This window comes from Rattus norvegicus, chromosome 8 (assembly GCF_036323735.1).
Source record: "Rattus norvegicus strain BN/NHsdMcwi chromosome 8, GRCr8, whole genome shotgun sequence".
Lineage (NCBI taxonomy): Eukaryota > Metazoa > Chordata > Mammalia > Rodentia > Muridae > Rattus > Rattus norvegicus.
Window position 1 is genome coordinate 122,983,015 of NC_086026.1, and position 15,334 is coordinate 122,998,348.

Below are 15,334 nucleotides of genomic sequence, written 5' to 3' on the forward strand. Positions count from 1 at the left end.
GGCTTCTTCTGTATAAATACCCCTTAGTGGGGCGTAAGTCTCATTTCACTGGACAGTGGGCGTGTAGGCTTGAACAGATCTCACGGATAAGTGGGTCACCTTTTGCGTTTGCAACCTGGTTGTCGGTTAACCAACTGGGTTCAACACTTGGTTTCTTCTTCCCACACACTTAGTATATTACACAGCCAGCTAGTCAAAATGGCAGGGTTGTTTCTGGGATGATGTCACTAGTTTTCTTGGTAGCTGTGTGTCTTGTTTTTGTGCATTTTCAGAGGGACTTGTCAATGACAGCTTTTTGTCTTATCTTTTCAGAACACGAGATATTATTTCTATCTGTAAAACCCTAAACAGCCATTCAGTTGCATCTCTGTTTTCACGAATATGTGTGTGTGTGTGTGTGTGTGTATTTGTGCCTGTGTGTTTGTGCCTGTGTGTTTGTGTGCCTGCATGTGTGTGTTTATGGGTACATGTGTGAGTGTGTGTGTGCCTGTGTGTGTGTCTGCGTGTGTGCGCACATCTATGTGCCTGCATGTGAGCGTGCTCTCTTACTGTATTATTGCTGTTTTCACATGTGTTGTCTCCTGAATCTTCCTAACCATTTTTAAGAAGATTTGCTTATTTTCATGTGCATTGGATGTTTTGCCTGTTGGCATGTCTGTGTGAGTGCCACAGGTCTTCTGGAACTGGAGTTATTTATAGACAGTTGTGAGCTGCCGTGGAGGTGCTAGGAATTGAACCCAGGTCCTCTGGAAGAGAAGCCAGTGCTCCTAACCACTTAGCCATCTCTCCTGACAACTGTATGAAATGCCTGTTTTTGTCAGTCTTTTTTGAGGTTGTAAACATATGGTTTGTTAGTTGTTAATTTTGGGGTGACTATGGACACACACACACACCTGTAACCTTGACACTTGGAATGTGAGGCAGGAGGATCAGGGTTTCAAGGTCTTCCCCAGCTACAAATCAAGTGTGAGTATAGCCTTACTTATTTGGGTTTTGTTTTTTTGGTTTTTGGTTTTTGGTTTTTGGGGTTTTTTTTTTTTTTTTTTGAGACAAGTTTTCTCTGTGTAGCCCTGGCTTTTTTCTGGGACTCACTCTGTAGATCACGCTAGCCTTGACCTTGAAGATCCTTCTGCCTCTGCCTCCCCAGTCCTGGGAGCATACACCCTGCTCTGTTTTACTTTTTTTTTTTTTTTTTTTCGGAGCTGGGGACCGAACCCATCTGTTTTACTTTTTACACCACAGGCGTGCTTGCTTGATGCCCACAGAATTCAGAAGACGGTTTGGATGCCCTGGTAGTGGAGTTAAAGACAGTTAGGAGGCACCATGTGGGTGCTGGGAATTCCACCTTACACTTTATATAGCTGTACACAATCCCGATGTGCTGATCCTCCTCCCTCCGCAAGCAGTGGGATTACAGACGTGAGCTTCCAGGTCTAGTGCTGGGATCAAACACCAGGGCCTGGCACACGTTAAGTAGGCACTCTGCCAACGAACCAAGCCACATCCTCTACCCAGCTGACTTGATTGATTTTCGAAGAAAAAGCCCCCTACTGTGTTTGAGAGGAGGACGCAGTACTCAGCACCTCTCTGTGTGCCTATCCCACAGGGCCTTGCTGCCTGTGCTTCTGACTGAGCCCCATGGCGGAGTAAGTTCCCAGGCATACTCAGATATCAGGACAAGTGTGTTCAGGAGACTGTGGCTGCCTCATTGTAGAAGATAGTTGTTGAGGACAGTCTATCCGGGGACAGGCTGCATTGGGGTCTCCTGGCTTTAAAAGGACAAGGCTGCCAAGATAAGGACGAGGCTGCCAAGATAAGTTAGCTGACTTGAATTTGATCCCTGAAGCCCACTGTAGGGCTTGTGCTCACATACACCACACCACCATTGCCTCTCTCGCATGCCCACATGCGCTTGCACACACACAGGCTAACAGTAGCTGGTGACAAAGGCTGGTGACAGTTGCTGCACACCCTGTTTTTGCAGATTACCTTGCAGCTGTGGATAAATGGCTGGCAGTCCTTCTGCCCAAGATGAAGCGTCTGCTCTACCAGAACGGAGGGCCCATCATAACCGTGCAGGTACCTGAGCTGAGCCTGGACGAGGAAGGAGGGAGAGAAGGGAGGCGGCTGTCCATCAACATTGTAGAAATGACAACTGTCACCTGGCTGCACACTAAAAATGACACTTGGCTGTGACACAGTCTGGGGAAGTGTTAACTGTCTTCTCTCGCTTCTCTCCCTCCTCTGTCAGTCCGTCTCTGTTCCTCTTTCTGTCTCTGTCTCTGTCTGTCTGTCTGTCTGTCCTTCTCTGTCTCTGTCTCTATTCCTCTTCCTATCTCTGTCTCTCTGTCTCTGTCCTTCACTGTCTGTCTCTGTCCTTCTCTGTCTCTCTGTCTCTGTCCTTCTCTGTGTCTCTGTTCTCTTTCTGTCTTTGTCTCTCTGTCCTTCTCTGTGTCTTTGTGTCTCTGTCTCTGTTCTTCTCTATGTCTCTCTGTCTCTGTCACGCTCTCTGTCCTTCTCTGTCTCTCTGTCATATATCTCTCTGTCTCTGTCTCTTTGTCTTTGACTCTCTGCCTCTCTCTCTATGTCTCTCTGTCCTCTGTCTGTCTCTGTCCTTCTCTGTCTCTCTGTCTCTGTCTCTTTGTCTTTGACTCTCTGTCTCTGTCTCTCTGTCTCTCTGTCCTCTGTCTGTCTCTGTCCTTCTCTGTCTCTCTGTCTCTGTTCCTCTTTCTGTCACTGTCTCTCTGTCTCTGTCTTTCTATCTTCTGTCTCTCTGTCTCTGGTCCTCTGTCTCTGTCTCCCCTTTAGTTTGGGTCTCATGTATCTCGTGCTGATGTCAAACTCTGCACCTGAGGATAACTTTGAACTTTTGTTCCTCCCTCCTTACCCTTTGAGTGTTGCCATGACAGGGTGCACCACATACTTGTTTTATGTGGTCTGAACTAAGACCTTGAGCACACAGTCAGTCTACCAGCCAAGCCACACCCTCAGTCCAGAATCACATACATTTTGTGTCCCTAGCCACCACCGGACCCAAAAAACTCCAAGACAGAATTAGAATTAGAAACACAAACAGGGGGTTGGGGATTTAGTTCAGTGGTAAAGCGCTTGCCTAGCAAGCGCAAGGCCCTGGGTTTGGTCCTCAGCTCCGAAAAAAAGAAAAACAAAAAAAAAGAAAAAAAGAAAAACAAACAGCTTTACTTTTTTTTAATTTAATTGTTTTATTTAAAAACTTTAGATTATCTATTTTATTTTATGAGAATGAGTGTTTTGTAAGCATGTATGTGCATGTACCACATGTGTGCCTGGGTCTGTGGAGGTCAGCAGAGGGACCATTGGATCCCCTGGTATGGTGAAAGTTGGCAGTTGCCATGTGGGTGCTGGGAACTGAACCTGGGTCCCCTGCAAGAGCAGCCAGTGACCCCAGCCACTGAACATCTCTCTTGTCATCAGTTTTTTAGGTTTTATGTGTATGTGTGCATGCTCGTGTAAGCTTGTGTGTACCGTGTGCCTTCAGGAACTGGCAGAGTCCTGCAGGCATTAGATCGCCCGGAGTGAGTTCCAGATGGTTGTGAGCCGTCTTGTGGGTATTACAAATGGAACCCAGGCCGTCTGGAAGAGCAGCCAGTGCTCTTACCACTGAGCCATCTCTCTGGCTCCTCATGCTGCCTTTTAAACCCTCCCCCGACATCTCAGGACATAGTCCTTTTACATAGCCCTGTCTGTCCTGGAAGTCACCGTGTAGATAGACTGGCCTTGAACTCAGAGTCCCACCTGCCTCTGCCTCACAAGTGCTGGGACCAATGGTGTGTGCCACCATGCCTGGCTCACGTCATTATTTTGTTAATGCCCATGAGTATCTGCCTTTGTCCCCAGTGTCCTGCCAGTGTTACTCAGTTCTTCCAGATGCCCCCTTTTAAACGAAAAGGGGTGGAGGGATGACTCAGCAGTAAAGAGCACCGACAGCTTTTGCAGAGAACCTGGGTCTGATTCTCAGGACCACCATGGCGGCTCAGAACCATCTGCAAGTTCAGTTCCAGGGGATCTGGTGCCCTCTTCTGTCTTCCGTGGGTACTGCACACATATTGTGCACATACACACATGCAGGCCAAACACCCATACACATAAAAGAGTAATAATAAAAAAGTTCAAAAACGTTAAGTGACTTAGCTAGCGCTGCCTAGCTGGCAGGTAGTAGAATTTTGAGCACCGCCTCATCGGCTGACGCAGGATCGTCCTCGTGCAGGAAGCTTGGGCTGTAACCTTGACAGAAGGGCTTCAGGCATCTCTGAAGTGGCCAGAGCAAATGATGAACTGGGACTGTGCTCTTTCCTCTCCCACTTCCTGCCGTGATCTTTCCCAGTGTGCTCTGGGCCCTGCGAAGGCGCTTGGCTGTGGTTGCAACCCAGGGTGCAGAACGCACACTTGACTTTCAACAACTTTCGGTATTTGTAAAAATGACTTGGGTGGATGGTGAGGCCTGGTTCTATGAGCTCTGGCAGAGCATGTCTTCATGGAAAGGAGCAAAGTTCGTGTGGAACTGCCTGGGCCCTGAGATGCTAAATGGAGTGTGGCTTTCTCTGAGGGCTGTAGTTCAGAGTCCCAAGTGTGGGCTGCTTTAGGGATGAGTGCTGATTTAGTAGGAGCGTAGCCATTGGGTGTAAGTGACGTGAGGTGATGAAACGACTGAGGGGGAGGTCAGGGGTCCACTGTGAGGGGACAGGTGGCTGCCTGTTGAAGCTCTTGACCCCTGAGTGCCCCTGATCTCTTTTTCAAGTAGAGCCTGTACCAAGGCCACAGCTTCCTGTATGAAGACAGGAAACTTGGGCATGTCTGTACTCTGTGCAGCTGGATCATCTCTGTGTACACACACACACACACACACACACACACACACACACACACACACACAGAGGCACTCCTGAAGCTTGTCTGTGGAGGCCAGAGGAGGGTATCAGGTGTGCTGTTTCACCACTGTTTACCTGATTCCTTCGAGACAGGGTCGTCCCTGAACCTGCATTCATTATGACTGACTGATCAAAGTCTTTCATTTGGCTTTTGAGATAGGATCTTAGGTAGCCCAGACTGGCCAAGAACTTAATAGGTAGTTGAGGCTGCCCTCAAACTCCTGATTGTCCCCTCTTTTGCCTCCCAAGTGCTGGAATTTTAAGTGTGTCAACGTGTCCTATATTTGATCACAGTTTTTATGAAGTTTCTTTTTTTTTTTCTTTTTTTCCGGAGCTGGGGACCGAACCCAGGGCCTTGCGCTTGCTAGGCAAGTGCTCTACCACTGAGCTAAATCCCCAACCCCTTTATGAAGTTTCTTTAACCAGAAGATGCTGAAAAGTTGTGGGCTGAAATGTGACTCGAGATGAGGTCAGGACCGAAAGCAAATATCAGGCAAGTGGATCTCACCTAAGAGCAGGTCAAAGGAAGATCCACGGGACTGAGAGATGGCTCTGTGGTTAAGACTACCCACTGCCCAAGCATGAAGGCTAGAGTTCAAACCCTGAGGCCCCATGTGAAAAGCCAGGAATGTCTCCATGCAAATGTGACCTCAGTACTGGGGTAGGACAGTGAAACGGGAGGGTCCACCTGCCTCTGGGGTCCACCTACCTCCAGGATCAAAAGTGTGTGCTGACACCACCAGGCTAAGTCAATTTTCTTTAAAGATTTATTTATTTTATGTATATGAGTACACTGTAGCTGTCTCAGACACACCAGAAGAGGGCATCGGATCCCATTACAGATGGTTGTGAGCCACCATGTGGTTGCTGGGAGTTGAACTCAGGACCAATGGAAGGGCAACCAATGCTCTTAACCATCTCTCCAGCCCCAATTTGTTTGTTTGTTTGTTTGTTTGTTTGTTTATGGAAGCTGGGGACCAAACCCAGGGAGCTAAATCCCCAACCCCAATTTTTTAATTTTTTTAAACCAAGATGTAAAAGACCTATTTTAACGCTATAAGAAGAGAGCAAACCTACACACCTTGGGGATATTTCTTTTCCCATCCATCTTGGCCGTTGCTCCTACTGGGTGATTCTGCTCTCGGCCTGGTCCCCTCCCCTCCAATTATGTCACTCAGACCTCAGGAGCCAGAAACATATTTCAGGGGTTTTGCGGGAGAGATTTTTGTCTCTCCCTCTCTTCCTTTTTTGCAGCTTATGTGATGTGACCTGTTTCCTGTGTGGTATTTTTCACCTCATTTCCCTGTCAAAGGCCTTGTCTCACACCTGCAGTTAGGACATAATCTACGGTTCTTTTGTATATCATTGGTTGTTTCCTTGTCTTTCTGTCTGTCTGTTGCTTTGAGGCATAGTTACCCCGTGTAGCCCAGACGGGCCTCAGACCCAGTGGTCCTCTAGCCTCCCTGGTACTAGACTATTATTGAGTGTGGTCCTCCAAGCCAGGTTCCACCAGCCTCTAATTCAACGCATATCTGAGGTTGACCTTGACCTCCTGATTCCCCTGCCTCTGCCCCCAAGTACTGAGATGACCGACTCCCACCTGTCCCTGGCATATGCAAGGTTGGGAATCCCACCCCATTTGCTTTCTAAAGACGGGGTCCCACTGAACCTAGGGCTTGCAGAGTGACTAGGCTGGCTGAGCACTGAGGTCACAGACAGTACGCCGCCACAGGTGCTGAAGGTCCCAACTCGGGTCACCACTCACTTGATCTTAACCAAGAGGCTGAGACACAATTCCAGCCATGTTCCCAGCCCCCATTGCTGCACTCTGACTAAGGTGTCTGTAGGTAGACTAAGCTAGCCTTGGGCTTTCAGTGAGCCTCCTGCTCCTGCCTCTTGAGGGCTGGAGGGGCAGCCATACCCAACCACGCCCAAATGTGACTGTTGCTTTTGTCTCTTCAACTAGATCAAGTGGTAGTGAGGGTTTCACCCAGAACTTGACCTTGGCACTTCCCAGGTGAGCCCAGGGACACTTGAGGAGGAGAGGCTGTCGATAACCGGGGTGAAATGGGCTGTGCCTTCCAATCTGGCCTAAGGGCACACAGGCCCTTCTACCTTTGTTCTTCCAGATTCGGGACAACCAGACTTGCCACAGATATGTAAATGTTTATTTTCAGGAGAGATAAGCCAGGCCCGGCCATGGAGGATGGGTTTCACAAGAAGTGTTAATCTCAGTTTTTCCCTAGAATAAGTAAAGCTAGCCAGCCATGCAGGCTCAGGCCCATAAACCCAGCAGCCAGAGGCTGATACAGGAGAGCTGCCGTGAATTAATTCAAGGCCAGCCTGGGCTTCCTGACTGAGTGTTCCCAGGTTCCTCGTGTCTTTTCCAGAAACCTGAAGAACCACACGCAGGCTGTCCTGACAGGAAGCTTGAGGAAGCAGAGCTGAGGCAAGGAACAGTGCTCCCGGAGAACAGCTTTTGGCTTAGAGCAGTGGTTCTCAGCCTCTGGGTTGAAAACCCCTTTCTCAGGGGACCCCTAAGACCATAGGAGAACAGGGCTATCTACACTACGGTTCACAGTAGCAGCAAAACTACAGTTAGGAAGTAGCAATGAAATAATCTCATGATCTGAGGTCACCACAACATGAGGAACTTCATGAAAGGTTGAGAGCATCGGGAAGGTGGAGAACCACTGAGTGAAGCTCTTTGGGCCCTGGGTCCTCTATCTCAGTCAGGGTTACTACTGCTGTGATAAACACCAGGACCAAAAGAACTTGGGGAGGAAAGGAGTCATTTAGGTTATACTTCATCCTTCTAGGAAGTCAGGACAGGAACTCACGAGGGGCAGGAACCCGGGGGCAGGAGCTGATGCAGAGGCCATGGAGGGGTGCTGCTTGCTGGCTTGCTCCCCATGGCTTGCTCAGCCTGCTTTCTTACAGAACCCAGGACCACCAGCCAGGGGCTGGCTCCGCCCACCTGGGCTGGCCCCTCCCCCTATCAATCACTAAGAAAATGCTTGGCAGGCTGGCCTGCTACCTGATTTCATGGGGGCATCTTCTCAATTGAGGCTCCTTTCTGTGATGACTGTAGCCAGCACAGCCTTATCAGGGGGTGGCCAGAAGGGGAGCTGGTTACTAAGGGGTGTGTGTGTGTGTGTGTGTGTGCACATTGCACACATGTGGTAGTCAGAGGACAAGTCACGGGATTGGGTTCATCCCGTACTCCAGGCCAGCTCGCTCAGGAGGGTCTGGGTGAGTCTTCTGTCTCTGCTGGTCTCTTCCCTGTCCCCACCCCCATCCTGCCATGGGAACAAGGAGATTATAGATGTAGACTAACCGCCACATCCATTTCTTGATATGTGTTCTGGTGTCGAGCTTGGGGTGTCCCTCTTGTGTATCCAGTTCCTTTATCCACCAAGCCGCCTCCCCCTGTCTTGATTGGCGGACTTGAGCTACACAAGCTTTCCTCTGCTGTATGTGTCTCTTCTCACAACGCACCTGGTTTTAACCATCCAGTTATGCGTGGGTATAAGATTGCAGATGGGGGTTCTCCCTTAAAACTTCACTCAAGATCACACAGCTGGCTTTATCACTAATGCACGCCAGACCAGTTCAGACCGGATCTGGGGTATGTTCCCAGAGATGGCTAAGGCTGCCTTGGTCTCTCATTCTTCTTTCTAAACACACAGGTTGAGAATGAGTACGGGTCCTACTTCGCCTGCGATTATAACTACCTGCGTTTCCTGGAGCACCGCTTCCGCTACCATTTGGGTAACGACATCATTCTCTTCACCACTGACGGAGCAGCTGAAAAATTACTCAAGTGTGGGACCCTGCAGGACCTCTACGCCACAGTGGATTTTGGAACAAGTCAGTGTCTGTGGCAACTAGAAAATGCTGTTGGACCATTGGTTTAGTGGTCACTCTCAGCAGAGCTTTCGCAGACAGAGTGAGGTGTCTCAGAGTTTCCTTAATCAGGTGGGCTCTGCATTACTGTAACAAAATACCTGAGGGAGTCAACGCATAAAGAGGGAAGGTTTTGTTTTAGCTCACAGTTGTGGAAGCTTCAATCCACAATCTGTTTGACCAATAATAGAATCTTTCTGGGAGCGTATGATTCAGGAGACCCATTTACCTCATGGCTTGAGGCCCTCAAAGAGGGAGAGATAGGACTGATACCGTGTCTTTCTCCAACATGTTCCCAGTGACCTAAAATCTAAGCTCTGCCCACCCCACCCCCCTCTTTTTGAGACAGGATTTTTTTTTTTTTTTTTTTTGTAGTTTAGGCTGGCTTCTTATTCGTTGTATAGCGAAGGATGATGGCCTTGAGCTCCCGATGCCCTTACTCCCATCTCCCAAGTGCTGGGGTTCTAGATGTGTGGAACCCCTACCCTCAGCTTCTTTGTACTGTTCTTCCACAGCTGTACAAGATTTCAAGTGATGGGTCAGCAAGATGGCTCAGTGACCACGGGTGATTGCCGTCAAGTCTGATGGCCTGAGATTGTGTCCTGGAACCCACAGGGTGGGAGGAGAGTACCGACTCCTATAGATTGTCCTCCGTCCAAGAGCATTCCAGGACGTGTGCACAGGCACGCACGTACACAGTCATGCGTGTACGCACTCTCGTGTACGCACTCACACGTGTACATACACAAAGTTACCCAATAAAAATGTGATGAAAAAACAGATTCAGCCAACAGGTAGCACACCTGTAATCCCAGCATCCAGGAGGCAGAGGGAGGGGGGAATCTCTGTGAGTTCAAGGCCAGCCTGGTCGATGGAGCGAGTTCCAGAACAGCCAGTGTTGTACAGAGTAACCGTCTTGAAAAAACAAAACAAGACAAAACAAAAAACAAAACCAACAAGAATAGATTCAGTGGTTGGGGATTTAGCTCAGTGGTAGAGCGCTTGCCTAGCAAGCGCAAGGCCCTGGGTTCAGTCCCCAGCTCCGAAAAAAAGAAAAAAAAAAAAAAAAGAATAGATTCAAACGGAGATTAATACGATGGAAAACAGGGTCCTGGAGAGGTGATGGCTCAGTGGTTAGGACCTCTGGTTGCCCTCACAAAGAACTAGGGTTTGCCCACATGGCAGCTCATACGTACATACAAGCAAAACACCTTTTAAAACAGAAGTTAAAAACAGGCGGGAGGTATGCCTCAGTAGGTAAGACGACTAGCTGCTCTTCCAGAGGACCCGGGTTCAATTCCCAGCGCCCACACTCATCTACAACTGCACTTCCTGGTAATACAAAGCCTTCTCCTCACCTCCCCGGGCACCCTCACATGGATACGCAAACATGCGCATAAATAAAGACAGTTCTGAAGCGAATGCTCAGTACTAGTCTTGACAGCGTAGCAAGTTCCAGGCCAAGGCTATGTGAGACCCTCACTTAAAAGAATTGTTTTTCCAGGGCACGGTGGGGCATAATTGCAATCCCAGTCCTGTAGACACACGGAGGGAAGAAAGTTGCTTTGACTTAGAGGCCAGCCGGAACTATAACATATTACATAAAACATTCTAGACACCCTGTTTCGAAAAAGGCACAGACAAGGGAGCTAGAAAGGAAAAGGAGGGAGTGTAGGGGAAGGCAGGGGACTGTCTCCTTCCATTTAAGCTGTTACTATTACTGTTGTTGACAGGGCTGTAGTTTAGGCTGGCCTCAGCTCCCTTCATAGGTGAGGCTTGCCTTCAACCTCTGATACTCTTGCTTCTGCCTTCCTAGTGCTGGGAGCGCACAGGCAGGCCTCACTCCCTGAGTCTGTGTGTCCTGGGCACTGAGCCTTGTGCATGCTCCCGGCTGAGCTACATCTCCAACCCAGTTTGGGTTATTATAGCAAATTAATGAGCTGGATACAGTGGTGAATCCCTTTCTCTCAGCGCTCTGGAGGCTGAAACAGGAGGAGAGTTGAGCTTGAGGTCAGTCTGGGTTGCATGGTGAATTCCACGACAGTCAGAGCTTTGTGGTAAGACCCTGTCTTAGGAGAAGCTAAAAGAAATAAACAGGATCTCCTGTCCTGCTCACTGTTCTGGGGGGTTCCTTTGGATGCAGTGCTGAATGAGGGTCTCTCCTTCAACTCCACGTATCAGTTTCCTGTTGAGTCCTTATGTGGCAGAAAGGGGTGAGGGCCCCCCCTCCACTATAAAGCCTTTAAGACACAGTTTTTTCATGTATGGAGCATGTGTGGAGGTCAGGGGACAACCTCGGCAGTCATTTTTCTCTTTGTGCCATTTGGGTCCTGGGGATTGAACTCAGGTCATCAACCTTGGTTGCAAGCACCTTTTCCCTCTGAGCCCTCTTGCCCGCCCTCCACTTCTCATACGTTCATATTTGGGATTATGGTTTGCCTCGTGAACTCCCTACCAGTGACCTTAGCAGCCCGTTTAGCTTCTTAATGCCCATGACTGACTTGTCTTCTCTTTCTTCCAGCCGGCAATATCACACGAGCTTTCCTGATCCAGAGGAATTTTGAACCCAAAGGACCTTTGGTAAGAACTGAGGGTAAGGGGTAGAGACTGGGCTGGTACCAACCTCATCACAGCTCCTCCCAGAGGAGGAGGCAGACTCAGAAGAGAATGTGTACATCTTCGGTGATTTGTTTTTTATTTTTGGCTCGGGGATCAGCAGCTGATGGGTCTGGGGGTGAAGGGAACGTAGCCCTTTCTGACCCCTGAGTGACAGTGGGGCCAGCGCTCTGGTTTGGAAACTAAAAAGCTCTGTGCTGAAGTGAAGGAGATGTCTTCAGCGGGGCTGTCTTCAGTTCTCTCGTTTTATTGTATTCTCCTTTTCTCTCTCCTCCTCTCACCTGACTGGATCTCAGGTATCCAGAGGCTCAGAACTCAATGTGTAACGGAGGCTGACCTTAAACTCCTGAGCCTCCTGTTTCCCGTTCTTGGCCACTGGGAATAATCCTGCACTCCCACGCCCAGCTTTATGTGGTGAATCAAACCCAGGGCTTCCCTGCAAGCGAAGACTGTTGCTTTCCTAACTGAGCTACATCTCAGGGAATACTTGTAAGTTGCTCTGATTTGAGGAGGAGCCCGGGAGTGGCAGGGCCAGGATCTGGTTCACGTGTGTGTTCTTTAAGATTTATTTTTGTTATTATTGTGTCTGTGTATGATGCACACGTGTGGGTGCTCTCAGAGACCAAAATGGCATGTAGGATCCCCTGGAGCTGCCTGATGTGGGATGCTGTGAAGAACAGCAGGTGCTTTTTGTGGGGAGAAAGGGTTCAAGACAGGATTTCTTCTAGAACTCGATCTGTAGACCAGGCTGGTCTTGAACTCACAGAGATCCTTCTGTCTTTGCCTCAGATGCTGGGATAAAAGTCATGCATCACCACATGCTCAATAGCTGCTTTTAACCTCAAAGCAGCTTCTGTAGCCCGCAGACTTGTTTCTTAACTCCACAAGCTTCCCCACCTCTCTTGAGGATCTGGTTGAAATGTAGAACTCAGTTCTGCTGAGCCTGGGTGGACCTGATGCTGTTTCCGGAGCAGCCAGAAAGCAGCAGGGTTGCAGTTTTGGTGCTCAATTCTGCTGAGCCTGCTGGGAGAAGAGAGACCAGAGCCTGGCCCGGCCTGTATGAGCCTGCATTCTCAGCTCTTCCCACCAGGTTGCTGCAGCAGGCCTGGTTTGCAAAAAAAAAAAAAACAAAAAAACAAAAAAAAACAAAAACAAAAACAACAAAAAAAAAAAAAAAAAACTGGAGCTCTGCAGAGCCTCAGGCAGGGAGAGCCACTTCCTCTCCAGGTTCCCTTTTTCTATTCTGACACAGAACTGATGTTAGCTGCTTCTGGCCAAAGGGTCTCAAGATCAGTATTCACACACACACACACACACACACACACACACACACACACACACACACACACACACACACACAAAGGGAATTGTGCAGTTGTGCATAATGAATAAATTTGGGGCTTTTTGTTTGTTTATTGTTTGTTGTTGTTAATGGTATAAGGTGTTACTGAATCCCACCTGATCCCGCCTGAGATAACCACTCAGACTGATTTTATCCCCAGTTGAAAGTCTTTATTCCTCCGGCTGGAGAGATGGCTCAGTGCCACTCTCCACTGCTGCACTGACTGCTCTTCTAGAGGTCCTGAGTTCAAATCCCAACAACCACATGGTGGCTCACAACCATATGTAGTGGGATCTGATGCCCTCTTCTGGTGTGTCTGAAGACAGCTACAGTGTATTTATAACTGTTTTAAAAAAAATAAAGTCTTTATTCTAGCTAGCTGGGACTACACCCAGGTATTGGGGACCTCAGTGTAGCCCTGAGAATTTAGACAATGGGGCTTTTATAGGAAACAGCAACATATCTGTTATCTCTTTCAGCAGCTTAGGGGGACCAGGGGTTGGGGGAGGATTGCTCAAGCAAACAGTTTAACAGTAGCCAAGCTATGTTAGCTAGGGCATCTTGGTTTCAAGGCCTAGAATAGGATTGGCTAATCTTCCACTGGATTCTTCATCAAAGAGATTAAATACCCGTTAAACCTGAAATGGCCACAGCAAGAATACAAGACAGGCCAGGCAGTGAGTTCCAGGTCTGTGCTGTAGTGTCTGTACTGTTTTGCCCGGTCACATGGGGATTGAATACAGAGTTTACACACAGTAGGCAATTTCTCTACCACTGAGATATACCCCTGGCCCTTGGGTTTTTGTGTTTCACTTCCAATACAGTCTTACGAGGTAGCCTCCAGTGGGTTTCAGATTAACTATGCAGTCTAGGCTGACTCTGAACTCAGAATTCTCCTGCCTCAGCTTCCCAAGTGCTCAGATTATAGTTGCACACCACCATGCCTGACTGGGGCTATTAATTATGAAAATATCTTCCCTGGATAAATGTTTTGGTGTTGGACAGGGAGTGTGGGATATTCCCAGCTGACAAAACTGAGGGAGGCAAAAGACTTTTAGGAATCAGTTGTCCCAAAATATCCATGGATCTCGGGCGTGGGATACTCAAGTCCCTTCTGTAAAATGATGCACTTCCTGTAAACCTACATTGCACATCCTGTCCTAGGTGTAATTCTTCTCTAGGTTGCTTGTATCTGACCCAGGATAGATACTGTCTGGGTAGCATATTAATTTACTATTTAGGTAATTAATAATGCCTAGGGTGGGGTAGTTTATACATGCTCAGTACTGATACAAAGTTTTTCTCAAAAGAAAAAAAAATTTTTTTAAAAAGCTATAAGGTCTCATGTAGCCCAGGCTGGCCCCAAACTCACCATATAGCTAAAGATTACTTTGAATTTAGAATCCTCCTGCCTCTACAACCTGAGTGCTGGATTTACAGGTGGGGATCACCACGCCTAGTTTTTGCAGGGCTGTGGACGGAACCCAGGGCTTCATTCATGCTAGGTAAGCATTCTACCAGTTGAACCACATCCCAGATATTTCTGATTGTTAATAGGTTGGGTCTTCAATGCAGAACTCATGGGTGTTGGTGGTGAACTGTACTTGTGTTTTGTAGGATGAAATGTCACAATTGGTTGACACTCGGAGACCCAAGTGTCGATACTGTTGCAATTGGAGGTTCTCATGGGACCCTCCCTGCTCTTGCTGAAGCGCCCATGTCAACCTCCCTTGCCACCCGTTGTTCCTTGGGGAAGTAGACAGGGCGTTACAGGGACACCTCAGCATCAATTGACGGTCGTAAACGTCTCCTAAGCACCACCCCTTTTCCCTTTCAGATCAATTCTGAGTTCTATACTGGCTGGTTAGACCACTGGGGTCAACCCCATTCCAAAGTGAATACTAAGAAGTTGGTGGCCTCCCTCTATAACCTGCTTGCCTACGGGGCCAGCGTGAACTTGTGAGTACCCAGGACTGGGAGAGGGAGCCCCGTGGCTATGGCTCACAGTGAAGTACGTGTGTTCTCTTATTTCTCTGTAGGTACATGTTTATAGGTGGGACCAATTTTGCCTATTGGAATGGTAAGATCCTTTCACAACCATTGCTAAAAGCTTATCCTGTCTCCCGTGTGTGATTGGGGAGATGGTGTATCTGTGGGCAATTCTTATTTTCTATTTCCGTTGGTCTTCTACATTTTCTAACGTGTAAGAATCACCGTATGAATCACATTTGAGTGTGGGGAAAAAACCTTAAGGGCCATCGTCTGATGGTTTAATGGTTTGAGGCCTTGCTTTTTTTTTTTTTTTTTCCTTTGGTTCTTTTTTTCGGAGCTGGGGACCGAACCCAGGGCCTTGCGCTTCCTAGGTAAGCGCTCTACCACTGAGCTAAATCCCCAGCCCCGAGGCCTTGCTTTTAAGCCAGTCTGTCTGGCATTCTAGTGTGGCAGGTGTATGTGTGCGTGTGCGTGTGCGTGTGCATGTGTGTGTTCCTCCTCTGCTTTGGTCTTTCTGTGTGTGCCTTCATGTGTTGTGCAGGTGTCTGTACCCATGAGTATTTGTGGGTGT

At 48.4% G+C, this 15,334-nt stretch overlaps 1 protein-coding gene across 1 annotated transcript in view; it reads left to right on the top strand.

Moving 5' to 3' along the window:
* The window catches only part of Glb1 (galactosidase, beta 1), a 72,609-nt gene that overhangs the window by 19,297 nt on the left and 37,978 nt on the right, over positions 1-15,334 (top strand). The window contains exons 5-9 of the mRNA NM_001108192.2: positions 1,985-2,079; positions 8,597-8,777; positions 11,335-11,393; positions 14,609-14,730; positions 14,811-14,851. Coding sequence (NP_001101662.1) covers positions 1,985-2,079; positions 8,597-8,777; positions 11,335-11,393; positions 14,609-14,730; positions 14,811-14,851 — 498 coding nt within the window. The remainder of the gene's footprint in view (positions 1-1,984; positions 2,080-8,596; positions 8,778-11,334; positions 11,394-14,608; positions 14,731-14,810; positions 14,852-15,334) is intronic.